Source organism: Neophocaena asiaeorientalis, unplaced genomic scaffold (assembly GCF_003031525.2).
Source record: "Neophocaena asiaeorientalis asiaeorientalis breed wild unplaced genomic scaffold, Neophocaena_asiaeorientalis_V1.1 scaffold67, whole genome shotgun sequence".
In the NCBI taxonomy this organism is placed as follows: domain Eukaryota; kingdom Metazoa; phylum Chordata; class Mammalia; order Artiodactyla; family Phocoenidae; genus Neophocaena; species Neophocaena asiaeorientalis.
In genome coordinates, this window is record NW_020173731.1 from 1,040,000 (window position 1) to 1,055,813 (window position 15,814).

Consider the following 15,814-nt stretch of genomic DNA (forward strand, 5'->3'; position numbering starts at 1 on the left):
GCTCTTACTCACTGGGTTCTAGTGGACTGTGGAACCACAAGGCCCCCCAGGATCCCAAGCTGCCCTGCTTTTTTATTTGATTGTCTTTTCTAGGCATGAGTTCCTTAAGGACAAGATACTTTGGCTTATTCATCTTTGTGTACCTAAATCCTTGCAGGGTGTTTAGCAGTTATTCATTGCTCAAAACATATTGGTTCAAAGTCCATTTCCTTGGCCCTGTAGTTATTGACATCTGCTAATAAGGAAAAAAAATACTGTAATATATTATATATATTATAAATATAAGCATATTAATAATAGATTTTTATTTATTTATAACAGGAAAATTTGAAAGAGAATTAATATTTAACAATAGAGAAATGCCTGACTAAATTATGGGATGTAGACAGAATATTATACAATCATTAAAACCTGTGATTTTGAAGAACATTGATGACATGATAACATAAGCAGGATATAGCTCTAAATTTAAAATATAATGTATAAAATGGTAATTACAGCATGCTCACAGTTTTATCTATCAATACACATGTGTTGGAAGGAAATACGTGTGACAAGAATTCCTCTTAGGGTGAGGGCTATTTTTGTTTAGGAAGTTATATTGAGCCTAATTGAGTACAAAATAAAACACAGAGATCATGTGTTAATAGTAATAATGAAGCAGAGTGAAAAGAGTGACAGAGGGGGTGTATTTTACATAAGGTGGTCACGGAAGGCTTCTCTGATAAGTCACATTTGGGCAGAAACTTGGGTATAGGAGATGAACCAGTGTGTGTGTTTGCTGGTGGGAATGATCCAGTAAAGACAGAATGTTTGACAATGGAGTGGGGAGAAGGGACAGCCATAGGAGCCATGTCCTTGACTAGGCCCAGGTGAGAAGTTAGCCTAAGCTGTGAGTGTAAATGATTCCTTCACCATGAAGGCAGGGCATGTGCCTGCTTTTGCTGGACGTTAATAGGTGTCGGTGTGGGAGTTTACGAAAGTTCTCTTCTGATTGCTTCTATATTCTCAGTACAATAGAAGAAAAGTCATCAAATAAGAGTGAGAAGGGATAAGAAAAGAGGGAATGTATAAAATAGTCATGTGTGAGAGTGGGAGTCAATCAATATTAGTTAAAAAGCATATAACAATTTCTATTATTTTCTGTATTTTTGGTGAATTTTTATTATTTTTTTTCTTTTCCTGACTCTTTTAAGTTTAGTTTATTTACTTATTTTTATTGAAATACAGTTGATTTACAATGTCGTGTTAGTTTCAGGTGTACAGCAAAGTGTACTTAGATAATCTCGAGTTAGATAATCTTTACTTAGATAATCTCGAGTTCGATCCATGTCGCTGCAAATGGCATTATTTCATTCTTTTTTACGGTTAATATTCCATTGTATATACATACACACCACGTCTTCTTTATCCATTCATCTGTCGATGGACATTTAGGTTGCTTCCATGTCTTGACTGTTGTAAATAGTGGTGCAGTGAACATCGGGGTGCATGTATCTTTTTGAATTATGGTTTTCTTTGGATATGTGCCTAGGAGTGGGATTGTCGGATCATATGGGTGAATTTTTAATTTATGCATAAGTACAGGTTTTTCTAACTCTGCATCACTTTATATCTTTTCCATCTCCTTGTAACCAAAGTGGTTAATCCAGTGGCAAACTGACAGAAAATAAAAGTGAAGACAACCGCTCAGTTCTAGAGCTCCTACAGCAACTTGTAATAATAACTAAGGTATCTCTTTTCTGCTAATGAAATAATTGACTTTTTTCTCACTGCTCCTCAACAGGGTGGTGGTGATTGTCCAGAAATGAGTATTGGAGCTATAAAAACTGCCTTGGAAATTTCTCTTCCTGGTTCTTTCATCTATGTTTTCACTGATGCACGGTCCAAGGATTATCGGCTCACCCATGAGGTGCTGCAGCTTATCCAACAGAAACAGTCACAAGTGAGTAGGAATCAACTCCCCACCACTGAATTTTCCATCTGAACACAGCTGTAAGAAATACAAGAGATTGCCTCCCCTCCCTGACTATACTATGTGTGACAGATGTCAATAACTACAACTATTGATCCATATATATGGACTCCAATATGTATGTGTCATTTAATCTAAACATGTTAAATGGATATGTGATATTTGTATATAGCATATGAATGCCTTGTTTCATAATATGGAGAAGAAATGATTAGGGTTTAATTAAGATGCTCGTTACCATCTTATCCTTATAACTGACAAAAACATAGCCCTGACAGAAAAGGCCTGTATTTCAAATATCGCCTCCTGTGTGGAATCTTGTCTGAGTCAGTTACTCATTGTATCAGTTAGCTATTGCTGCATAACAAGCTGTTCTTTCAATGACTTAAAACAATAATCATTTATTTCTCACATGTTTGCAGGTTTCAGTTTTGCTAGACTATGCTTGCTCACTTGTGTATCTGGGCATAGTTTGGGTTTGGCTTATCTAGGTGATCTTGGGGTGACTTGGCTCTGCCTTTCAGGTTTCTCAGCCTCTTTCTGAGACCAGGAAGCTAGTTTAGGCATGTTCTTCTCATGACCAATGCAGAAACACTAGAGAGCAAGTGGAAATACCCAAGGCCTCTTGAGTTCAGGCTTAGAACCAGTAGAATGCATATCTATATCTATATATCTTCCACTTGCTTGGTAGTATGTAAATACATAGTAAGTGCTCAATAAGTATATATTGATTTCTGAGAACCCTTTAAACTATCTTCTTTTTTCAAAAATCATAGGTGGTATTTGTGCTCACTGGAGATTGTGATGACAGGGGCCATATTGGATATAGAGTCTATGAAGAAATTGCCTCTACAAGTTCTGGTCAAGTGTTCCATCTGGACAAAAAACAAGTTAATGAGGTCAGTTTAATAAAGTGGATCTACTTTATTACCAGCTACCTTACCAACATCAGTTAGGCAAACCTAATTGTGTCAGTTTTGATTTCAGAAACAATTCAAACAAAAAAACATTTTCCCCCATTCCCCACAGGTCAATAAAGTCATTAAAACAATGTGGAGAAACATAGATTTATCTGATATTAATTTCTAGACTGTATTATGCTATACTGATAAATTATTTAGATTTAAGCATACATTTATTTAAAATTCATTTAGTGGAACTTGAAAATTTTTGTAGTTGTTGTTTAGTAAGGTCAGTTTGTATTTCTGATGTACAGCTTTTGGATAGCTGGTAAAATGAGGCTTGATTTGACTTTTACTTGACTCATTTTACATTCGTTTATTGAAGTAGAATATAAAAAAGTGAGTTATTAAGCCAAATTCTAATGAAGTTTGATCTCTAAGATTAAAAGTAAAAAACTATAACTCAGTAACTATATACTTATCTAAAAATGTTTATGATAATAAAATCTATAACTTATATGCTAAGAAAATCTTGGTGCTTTCTAAAGAAGTGTTTGAGATATATTGAACTGTCATGATTATTTCTTTCTTTTTGTTAACCTTTCCTTGACCTTACTTGTGATGATAAAATATTGTTTACTTATTTATTTGGCTCCCACTTAAGTTTCTAGGAACATGCCAGAACAAAGATAAAATTTTACGTGGGTATAATTCACGTTTGATTTGATGTGGTCAGTGTATCGAAAAAATTCTATTGTTTTTTGTTTGTCATTACTGCAATTAGTATTATTTAAAATTTTTCTTAACAATTTTTCAACTATTGGTTGAAAGATAACAAGCATGATTGACTGTATATATATATATATATATATATATATTCACAGATACTTAACACACATATATATATGCACATATATGTAGATATATGTTTGTGTGTGTATGTTTTCTTTTTTCCTCTTTCTTTTTTTTTTTTGCGGTACACGGGCCTCTCACTGTTGTGGCCTCTCCCGTTGTGGAGCGCAGGCTCAGCGGCCATGGCTCACAGGCCCAGCCGCTCCGTGGCATGTGGGATCTTCCCAGACCGGGGCACAAACCCGTGTCCCCTGCATTGGTAGGCGGACTCTCAACCACTGCACCACCAGGGAAGCCCTTTTTTTCCTCTTTCTTTGTGATCTAATATGTGGTAGATATTTAAGTTTCTGATGTGAGCTAAAAATATGGGTTTCTCTTTGTAGGACAGGATTTTATATATATATGTATAAATATATGTATACATATATATAAAACCTGGAGAGTGTTATGCTTAGTAAAATAAGACAGAGAAAAACAAATACTGTATATTTTCACTTATATGTGGAATCTAAAAAAAATAAAACAAACAGATGTAACAAAACAGAAATAGACTCACAGATACAGAGAACAAATTATTGGTTACCAGAGGGGAATGGGTGGGGGAGGGGGCAAAATAGATGAAGGGGTTTAAAAGGTACAAACTACTAAGTATAAAAAAAATAAGTTTTAAGGATATAATGGACAGCACAGGGAATATAATCAATATACAGGTTCTGTGAATTTCATGACAAACTTCCTTGTCTTGAAAGAAGTGGTTCAGTAGTCCTCTTATAACTAAAGAGTTCCTATTACATCATGGTGGAACTAATAGGACGTTGCGTATTTCTAAAATAAACATTTTAGCAAAAATATTTTTTATTAATATGTGATATACAAACCTGGGAGGTTACTTTAGTCCAAATGTTTTTTTTTCTTGCAAGAAACAGCCTTAGAGTGATATGTGGCTTGAGTCCATATTGTGTCCACTGTAGTGATCCAGAAATGCCTGGGCAGGTCTGACAACTATTCAACTTCTGAGCCCTTAGCAGTTATTTGAATAAACATCTGCATGAGAATTTGGGAGCCTGGGAAGAGAAGAGTTGGAGAAGAGTGCAGGACCATCTCAGGAACTGGGTTTCTTGTCCCATCCCATACACTGTGCTTGACCCTAATGACCTCACCCTGGCCAGAATGGACATCGTCAAAAAATCTACAAACAATAAATGCTGGAGAGGGTGTGGAGAAAAGGGGACCCTCTGGCACTGTTGGTGGGAATGTAAATTGGTACAGCCACTATGGAGAACAGTATGGAGGTTCCTTAAAAAACTAAAAATAGAACTGCATATGACCCAGCAATCCCCCTATTGGGCATATACCCTGAGAAAACTGTAATTCAAAAAAGACACATGTACCACAATGTTTATTGCAGCACTATTTACAATAGCCAGGACATGGAAATAACTTAAATGTCCAACAATAGATAAATGGATAAAGAAGATGTGATACATATATACAATGGAATATTACTCAGCCATAAAAAGGAACAAAATTGGGTCATTTGTAGTGATGTGGATGGACCTAGAGAGTGTCATACAGAGTGAAGTAAGTCAGAAAGAGAAAAACAAATATCATACATTAACACATATATTGGAATCTAGAAAAATAGTACAGATGAACCTACTTGTAGGGCAGGAGTCAAGACGTAGATGTAGAGAATGGGCATGTGGACATGGTGGGGAAGGGGAGAGTGGGACGAATTGGAAGATTAGGTTTGACATAAATACACTACCATGTGTAAAATAGATAGCTAGTGAGAACCTGCTGTATGGCACAGGGGGCTCGGCTCAGTGCTCTGGGATGGAGGGGAGGGAGGGCCAAGAGGAAGGCGATAGAGGTATACATATAGCTGATTCACTTCGTTGTACAGCAGAAACTAACACAACATTGTAAAGCAATTTTACTCCAATAAAAAAAAAAAAGGCCACTATTTGAAGTTGCTTTTTAACCTGGAATTATGTAAGACTCTGGAGTACAGTCAGTATCATCAGCACGAAGTAGGGCATAAGTGAGGAAAAGCAACATTCTCTCTTGCATCAATGGGGATACCATCTGCTTAGGGGGTTGTGAGGCTTTTGGGAGAAGTGGCAGTGGTGTTCAACGTAGACAGATGGGGCATTGCTGCCAGCAGAGGATGCCCAGTAGACAGGGTGGTTCTCAGCAGAAGGTACTAGAGAAGAGGTGAGAAGAGACATGGCCGTGGTCAGCACCTAGAGCATTTGAAAGAACAGTTGCTTGAACCTGCTGTGAGCAGTCAGGCATAACTTGGAAGTTCTCAAAACAAACTGGGTAAACTTTTAGGGGGAACCATAGGACTTTTTTAGGAGTTGGGCCATAGAGCTAGAATATAACCTCGTCTGTCCCATAAATGTAACTCTATATTCATATACTCAGAGAAAATTGATTTATGCAAAATTGAAAATACTGTTGTTAGGACTTCCCTGGTAGTCCAGTGGTTAAGAATCTGCCTGCCAATGCAAGGTACACGGGTTCGAGCCCGGGTTTGAGCCCTGGTTCGGGAAGATCCCACATGCTGCGGAGCAGTTAAACCCATGTGCCACACCTACTGAAGCCTGCACACCTAGAGCCCATGCTTTGCAACAAGAGAAGCCACCACAACGAGAAGCCCGTGCACTGCAACGAAGAGTAGCCCCTGCTTGCCACAACTAGAGAAAGCCCGCGCACAGTAACAAAGACCCAATGCAGCCAAAAATAAATAATAAAAATAAATAAATTAAAAAAAAACAGAAGCAGTATTGTAACAAATTCAATAAAGACTTGAAAAGGAAAATGGTCCACATCAAAAAAAAATCTTTAAAAAAAAAAGTAAAGAAAATACTGTTGTCTTAAATGGAGAATATGAGCCCTACAGAGGTACAGGCTTACTTATTAAGAAATGGGGTAATGCATATTTTTTATAGTCCTAATAATTCTGACAATTACCAAGTAATTTATAGGAACAATTAAAATTTGGTGTGAATTACAGAAAATTTTATAGATATATGTGTATAACATAAATTTAACCCACTGGAATCTTAATAGTGTTTTTCTCCCAGATCATCAACTGATATTTTGATCTTTAACTTTAGCTAGGTAGAAAAGGGCTAGCAAAAAGCATTGCTAAAATCGTCCGTTTTTATAAGCTGGAGTTTGATGCCAACGGGGACGGGCTTTAATTCATATGTCAACCATAGCATTTCCAATCTGCCTTCCAGGAATGCTTTGCAACAAGAGAAGCCACCACAACGAGAAGCCCGTGCACTGCAACGAAGAGTAGCCCCTGCTTGCCACAACTAGAGAAAGCCCGCGCACAGTAACAAAGACCCAATGCAGCCAAAAATAAATAATAAAAATAAATAAATTAAAAAAAAACAGAAGCAGTATTGTAACAAATTCAATAAAGACTTGAAAAGGAAAATGGTCCACATCAAAAAAAAATCTTTAAAAAAAAAAGTAAAGAAAATACTGTTGTCTTAAATGGAGAATATGAGCCCTACAGAGGTACAGGCTTACTTATTAAGAAATGGGGTAATGCATATTTTTTATAGTCCTAATAATTCTGACAATTACCAAGTAATTTATAGGAACAATTAAAATTTGGTGTGAATTACAGAAAATTTTATAGATATATGTGTATAACATAAATTTAACCCACTGGAATCTTAATAGTGTTTTTCTCCCAGATCATCAACTGATATTTTGATCTTTAACTTTAGCTAGGTAGAAAAGGGCTAGCAAAAAGCATTGCTAAAATCGTCCGTTTTTATAAGCTGGAGTTTGATGCCAACGGGGACGGGCTTTAATTCATATGTCAACCATAGCATTTCCAATCTGCCTTCCAGGTTGTTCAGGAAAGGTCATCTCATATACTTTGTGCCACTGAGATGCAGGGAAATTTAGCTAAGGGTATCTTGGAAAAGTTGTCTTCTAGATACTGTCCTGCATGGATGTGAATTCCAGATCTGGTACAGGCATCTTCATAGAAGTCTGAGGATGAAACAAATACAAGGGGAAGGAAAGAGCTAAGAAAATCCAGAGCCTTTGGCTTAAGTCAACACTCAGACCATCCTACCTCTAAGCCTCTGAATCAGGGAAGTGATCTTTTTGTTTAAGCCAGTTAGAGTTGAGTATTAAGTTACCTAAAGATAAATGTATTCTAACTGATAAGAATTCTATATTTCTTTGTGACGTGGTCTCTGTAAGTCCCAGTTTCCTTGTTTGTAAAATGAGGATAATAGAATTATACACTTCAGGAAGTTGTTATAAGATTAAATGAGATAATGCATGTAAAATGTTCTACACAGGTCTGATACAGGGTAAGTGCCCAATAAATGTTAACTGGTATTGTTACAATCCTCATAATGTTGTTATTTTGCTTTCAAAGTGGGGAAATTGTGCCACTGTGTTTGTTAGAAACCAGGTGGCTAGTTGTTGGTTGCTGGGAAGTAAATTTGAGTCTAGGAAAAGGCTGGAGAGATGGTTCTTTTTTGATGTGTGTGAAAAAAGGTACTGTGAGGGGTTACTGGAATTGTATGAGCCAATATGTGCTTTAAAGCCACCAAAGTAAAAGATTTTGTTAACAAAAAGCAGAGTGACAGTGTTAAAATTGGATTTGCAAAATTTTTAGCATATAATTTAGCCATTTTTCTTTTCTCATTGTTCCAGATTCTCCTATTATATAAATATTTTAAACTCTAGAGAATATAGATGCTTTAATGATAACTGCACATTTAATAGATTTATTTAAGAACTGCAGTGAAGCCATGCCCGCACTGAGTCCTTTCATTTTACTAGAGCGATTTTTCATCTACTGTTTCTAAAGGAATCTATAGAGTATTATGCTTTTACTCTCTTAACCTTGTTCACCAATTTCCTAACCTAGTGGGATATATTTTGTATCAACTCTCTCTTGAGATAACTTGTAGTTTTTTTCTTTCTTCCTGTTCTTTTTTTAAAGAAGATCTAGGTATCTTTCATCTTTTTTTAACATAAAAGAGAAACCAAAGTAAAGAAATTATTTGGCTGAACATCAGGGGCATATAAATCATTGTATGGTATTACAGTTTGGAAATACAAGTTAAGACACATCTAAAGAATGTACTTAAACCGTTCACCTTTGAAGATGGAAAGGAACTAAACGGACTAACTCTTTCATTTCTTTGTAAACTGGGTGATTGTCAATGATCTAATTAATGCTTCCTAGGTTTAAGCAAAGTCCAAGTTTGAAATCTCAAAGTTACCCACAGATATTATATTCTTGTGTCCAAGAACCTAACACAGAAAAATCCATTATCAAATGGATAATTCACTTGTTCTGAGTTTCCCCATCCTTTCTCTCCACCTCTCTCAACTCGTGTCTTCAAACATCTCCCCTTCCAATCCCCCCACCCCGCAAAAAACCTCCCTGGACGTCCCAGACTTGTGGATTGGTTTTATTTCCCACTTCTAAGTAATGCTGGCTAGCTGGCTATGTTATATCAGAAGGAAATTTTATCAAATAAAGAAATAACTGTCAAGAAATTTATAGTTTTTGAAGGAGGTCAATGATGATATTTAGAAGTCCGATGAGAATGTATCTTAATGACTATCCTATCATATAACTTGCAGGTCTTTGGTGTAGGATGTTTTAGTTCCAGCGTTCCTTTTTAACACCTAGTGCTTTCTTCTGGAGTGGTTCCCTGTGCTCCTGTTTGGCACGGGCATACTCCTCTCGACTGTCACTCTCTGTTAGATGTGAAAGACTCCCACGACTCTTTCCTTTCTTTGGTGGTTGCCCTGTGATTAAGAAAATAATACCAGATCAGAATGATTGTGTGCTTGTTATCGCCATTCAACAAGAGTAGAATTTTATTTCACTTCATTTCATTTCATTTCACTTAATCCTTACCACAGCCTATGAGGAAGGCACCATGATCATCACCCTCTTTTCACAGATGAGGGAAATGAAGCATAGGGAGGCAAAGCAGATTGCTCAGGGTTAAACTGCTGCTAGCTGCTAAGTGTCTGAACATAGGGGGCGTATGCATTCTTTCTCCCGAGACTGCACCCTTAACCACTGTGAGTCCTGCCTCTGATTTTGTCTTTTGTTTTCATCAGAGGATGCAGTTTTAACAATACAGTGACACATCAGAGATTCCATCCCCATTCATTTGTTCAGCAGATGTTTGGTCTACTTGATGCTAGTCACCACACTAAACACCATGGGAAAGCAAAGACTAACAGATGCTGTCCTGATTTTCAAGGAGCTTAGAGGAGGAAAGGGGATGTAATTACACTACAGGGTGACAATAGATGATGGATACCATCCCAACTCCTCAACCAGCCAGAGATTTCACTCTAGAAGGACCGTGGGTCTCATTGAAGACCAGGGCACACACTCTGTTCCTCAGGGTCCTAACTGCTGCATTGGCCAGTGGAGTGAAGAGAGGGCATCTAATGCCAGATTCTCTGGATTTGAATCTTAGCTCCACCACTTACTAGATTCATGGCCCTTAGTTATCTACCTCCTCTGTGCTTCAATTTCTTCATTGATAGATAGGATACATATAATACCAACCACATAAGATTAAGCAAATAGGGAAATTTCAGTAGTACCCAGCACATAATAAGCCTTTGAAAACATTTTATGTTTATTTTTTAATGTTTGTTTTCAAGTAGCAAAACTGCAGACCCCATTCCCCCCGTCCTTTCTATGTCTTAACAATAGACTTGGGCATCTGATCTAAATTTACTACCGTCTACCTTATAAGTGGCTGGAAAGGCACTGAAAGGCTGTCTACTTTTCTCTGAATATGTGGCAGGGTGGTAAAAGTCCAGGACATTAGGAATCTCCATTCTAAGTTCTCCTCCCTCCTAGGCAAGACCAACCGCTGCTAAAGTCAACATGCTCTGGGAGTTTACCATCAATTTTCTTACAACAGCAAGGAGAGAGGAGAGGTCATCCCAGAATTTTTCTCTAAGAATGATTAAAGAAGCAGGATATCAGTAATCATCTGGGCAGAAAACAGATGGCTCGCTCAACAGGGGCAAAAGAGAGTTTACTGAATAGCAGATTACCGAGGTATGGGTAGGCCTAAGGGCAGCCAACAGGGAATGGTGAAGCACTAAGAGTCCAGCAACAATAGAGGAGAGAGAGCTTGGACCAGCACCCAGGGAGATCAAGGCTAAGGACCTCTGATCGGCAAACTGCAGCCCTGGAGGATGGAACCAGGGGGATAAATACCCAGCTCCTCTTTATCCCTTTCATTTCACCCAATCTGATTGGAAGCTGGGCCACTGATCTTGGGTGCCCTCAGCCTGAAGTGATTTGAAGCAGGATTTCGGTTCCCGACCGGAGATTGAAGTCAGGCCGTGGCAGTGAGAGAGCTGAATCCTAGCCACTAGACCAGTGACAAGGCCCTGGCCGGTACAGCTTTGCAGAAAATGAATTTCCGCAAAGAAACAGAAAGTAGTGAAACAAGTCAAGTGTTTATAAGAAGGAAAAAGAATACCTGTGGATAGACACACGGGCGGACTCAGAGAAAGAGTCGCGCCCTCTTGGTAGTTTGAATCACTCCTTTGGGACCTTTCTTCCAGGTTTCCTTTGGCCAATCATCTTGCTTTGTCTGGTTCCGAGTCCATATTTGGTTAATCTCTGGGTCCTCCCATGTGTGCGCGCGCATCTCTTAGCCAAGATGGATTCTAGCTAAGAGGCCTATGAGTAGGTTGACATCACTCCCTTTCTGACCTCCAAGGAGCCTCTCTGCTCATGTATAGTCGGGAAGGTTTCCTTGACCTCGAGAATTAGAAATATGTGGTCTCTATGGGCAGGGCTTAGCTCCTCCCCCTCTTCATCTTGGAGTATCTGTCCACAGGGAACAAGCTGCTAAGCCTGGGGCCCATCTATCTCCTGCCTCAAGACCAAGGAGCCCCTAGTGAGGCGGTCCATAAAGATCAGTATCCCTGGACACAGAGCCTAATGGAGAAAGGCAGAGAATGGATCTGGAGGGGCAAAATGAAAGTATCCAGCACAAGCAGTATTGTGCAGTAAAGACTCCAGGCTCTGGGACTCTGGCTCATATCCCAGCCATGTGACATTAGATAAGTTACGTAGTTTTTCTGTCTCAGTTTCCTCATCTGAAAATGGGGAGAATGATGGTACCTACCTCATAAGGTTATTGTATTTAGAACATACCAATAAATATTAAATGTTTTTATTTAGTGGTACATGTTAGTCAAAACATCCCACCAACATTTGTATAATTTTTCCTAAAACAAAGAAATATATATTTACTGTCCATCTGTGTTGAGATGGCCAAAGGCAGCATGCTGTGATGGGGCTTTAGAATCGGGGAGATCTGGGTTGGAATGACTTCTCTGTCTTTAAATAGTTGGACAACTTTATGTAACTTTATATAACGTCTCTGAGACTGTTTCTTCATGTAAAAAATGGCATACTAATTAACTCACAGGATTGTTCTGAAGCTTAAATAAAATAAGGAATACGTATAATAAGCTGAATAGAGTCTCAGGAAAATGGAAATCAGCGAGCCTGGAGGTCCTCTGATGCCAGAGAGGACCTATGGTTTTGCTTTGATTGTAGGTCCTGGATGACCTTTTTCTGTGGAGGGCTCAGTGAGCCCCACATTTACAAATAAATACCTAAGGGAGAATGGACTCAGAACTACTAAAGACTGTAAGATGCTCAAACATTTACAGTTTCCTTGTATTTGTCATGTTTCCTTATTTTCACGTTGCAGTAAAGCCTTTTAAAGGTAAAGGATTTAACTCCTTATTTTGGGAATAATAATAACATTGATTATAGTCATAATAATATAGGTCAGCCTTATAGAGTGCTTATTTTATTGCAGGCGCTATGCTGAGTGCATTCCTTTAATCATCACAGACATATGGACAATAGATAATGTTTTGAACAATAAATTATGTGGTTTTTTTTCCCTAAACAAATGGAAACAAAGTACACATGGCTTCATTTACCCATATCAGTGACCTATAAAACACTAGTAATAATAATAACATGATAAGCACTCTATAAGAAGCCCCAAGCAGAATAAATCCCACTCCCCTGGGAGTCTTCCTGGAGTCAGCATGTGTAGTTGCAGCTACTGAGAGGAGAGGAAAGTATGCAGAGTCCCTGGGTGTCCTGCATGGTAAGGTGAGGGGTGATTGGCTGGGAGTAGTATCCTGGAGCTGAGAAATAGGTCCATGGAGTTCTTCTAGAGGAAGACAGAGCAGATGATCATCTTTCTGTCTGTAACATGAATTGAGACTCTAAGATAAAGAAAACATCTTTATTTTTTTCCACTAAGGAATTTCCAATGGGAAGGGAAGAGTTGAACTCACTAGATATTTCAGAGGAAGTAACTAAAGCGGAGGAAAATGAAATGACAATCTTGTAACTGATCGGTGCAAAATACCAACAACCTGGCAACAAAAATCCTCATTGATTAGAAATTACTGGATGTGTTTCTCTTGCTAGTTTCATGCTCCTTTTCATAGGGGTCAGTATTGATATTAGAAAAACTGTATGGAGGCTGATGTTAACACTGCATACACACCCCATTCATTTGTAGGCAACTTTGTGAAATAAAAGCAAGCCTAAGTTGGTTTTGATTGTCAGTGTAGCAATATCAATAAAAAATAAAATCTGTAGAATTGTATTGATCGATTCCTAAAAATCAAGTACTAATTACCTTAAAACCAGTGAGAATAGAGTAGCATGTACAAATTTAAAAGCAGCTGTGACTCTGTCCATTCCCACATCTTCATGGAAATTAAATGCAGTGCATCTCCCCCTGCCAAAAAAAAAGAAAGAAAAAAGAAAAACTGTAAGCTTTGCTGGAGTATGAATTCAGCACAGCCGCTTCCTGCAATGTTGGCTAAAGCCTACTTGTGACTAGAATTCAGACCAAGAGTTTTCTTTATATGGGCTTAATGATGAGACTCTGAAACTCAGGGTTTTGAACAGTTAGCGCTCTGAAGTGAGGCATGTGCCATTTTGTTTTCCTCTATTTCAAGTTTCACTCCAGACATTATTTCAAAAACATAACCTTATTGCTGACCTTGAAAATAAGTAGAAATGGGTGTTTCCTCTGAAATTTGAAAATGTATCAGAGACAATTATAACATCTAGAAAGCTTCAGGAAATTTATGAAAACAAGGCATAAGTGTTTCCACTTATCCCTTCTTTGAATTCACCTAATTAAATGTTGCAAATGAATTGGAGAGCTCAGACCTCGTACTTTAAAATAATACAGATGTCTCTACATCCACAAAAATACCAAAAAAGGAATACGTACCTTAGTTCCAGTGGAATGATTTCTTCCTCTATTACTATGCTAAGATTGACATGTCATGAGTGTGTGCTGGGAACTAATGCTCCTGTAGTTATCACTCCAGGGCACCTGGGAGTGCTTTATAGGTCACCAATATGGTTAAATGAAGCCATATGTACTGTATGGTTCCGTCTGTTTAGAAAAAAACAAAACATAACATAATTTATGGTTTAAAAAACTATTTATTGCTCAATAGACCTCTGAGAAAGTGAACAGTTTTTCAAAATGACATTTAAAGTATACATAATACATAATATTCCTTGCAAGTGGAAAAAAAAAAGACTGTTCTCAATAGAATCTTATTTAGGCAAAATATACCGAGTCAAATGGAGCCCTTCTGCAATGTGAAATAGTGGGGAATAGCGAGTGTTTAAAAGGATACACTCTGTAAAAAAATGGGAATTCCATCTTTCATTTCATGGTTTCTTGTATATAGTGGCTCTGGGAACTATTTGAAGTACTAGTTACAAACTGTGGCAGTACATTCCATAAGGGCCGTGGGAGTCATATCCACAAAACAAAACTCACTGGTTATGAAATGTGAGTTTCAATATGAAAGTGTTCCAAAGACAGTCACGATATTTGACCCCTGGTATTACTTGTCTACAAAACTCAGAACAGAATGGATACAACTCACTAAAGCGTCTTTCTAAAATACCAAAAAAGCAAAGAGAATGCCTGAAAAAATATTTCTCTCTCTCTCTCTCTTTTTTTTTTTTGTAAATTTATTTATTTATTTATGGCTATGTGGGTCTTCGTTGCTGTGCACGGGCTTTCTCTAGTTGCGGTGAGCGGGGTCTACTCTTCGTTGTGGTGTGCGGGCTTTTCGTTGCAGTGGCTTCTCTTGTTGCGGAGCACGGGCTCTAGGCGTGCAGGCTTCAGTAGATGTGGCACGTGGGCTCAGTATTTGTGGCTTGATGGCTCTAGAGCTCAGGCTCAGTCGTTATGGTTCATGGGCTTAGTTGCTCCGTGGCATGTGGGATCTTCCCAGGCCAGGGCTCGAACCCGTGTCCCTTGAATTGGCAGGCAGATTCTTAACCACTGCGCCATCAGGGAAGCCCTGAAAAAAATATTTCTTAAAGAAAAAAAAATGTTATTTAAGAGCAAATGTTAGCCAATAGGTTACATGCATTCAACAGGACCAAAATAAATAGAAAAAGAAATAAAACTGTTTACTTAGCTGACTCTATTTTGATTAGAAGCTGAAATAAAATATTAATTTTGACTATGAGTTGTCAGTTTTAACTAATCAATCAATTACTTATATAGCTAACTCTGGATTTGCAAGAGTCTTAACTATCAAAAAATTACAGTGTCAGACTCAAAGTCTTTGAAAAATTTATTCAGATCTGCACTGACTTGAAAGAAATGATCTTTTATCTCCATTTAGAAGGCTTGGTCTTTATTTTTATTGGAGTTGTGATGGAAACTAAAGGTTTGAGTTGAGAAAAAAAAATGTCCCAAATGCTTGACATTTAAAAGTGAGATTACTAATTAGCCTTTAAAGTCATCGACCGTGATCTCTTGAAGAGTTCCTGCTGGGAACCACAAAGGAACACAAGAAAACATGAAGAAAATCTGCAGTGTTGAAGCAAATAAAATTCTATTGAGGCATTTTCAGAGAGCCTCAACAACTTGGATGTTTCCCGTCATATTTTTTTTTTTTTTTTTTTTTCGGTACATAGCCCTCTCACTGTTGTGGCCTCTCCCGTTGC

The 15,814-nt window shown here is 37.9% G+C and overlaps 1 protein-coding gene across 1 annotated transcript in view; it reads left to right on the top strand.

The window, feature by feature from the left end:
• Positions 1-15,814, top strand: part of HMCN1 (hemicentin 1) — a 503,492-nt gene that overhangs the window by 123,617 nt on the left and 364,061 nt on the right. Inside the window, exons 3-4 of the mRNA XM_024751100.1 lie at positions 1,787-1,945; positions 2,752-2,874. Coding sequence (XP_024606868.1) covers positions 1,787-1,945; positions 2,752-2,874 — 282 coding nt within the window. The remainder of the gene's footprint in view (positions 1-1,786; positions 1,946-2,751; positions 2,875-15,814) is intronic.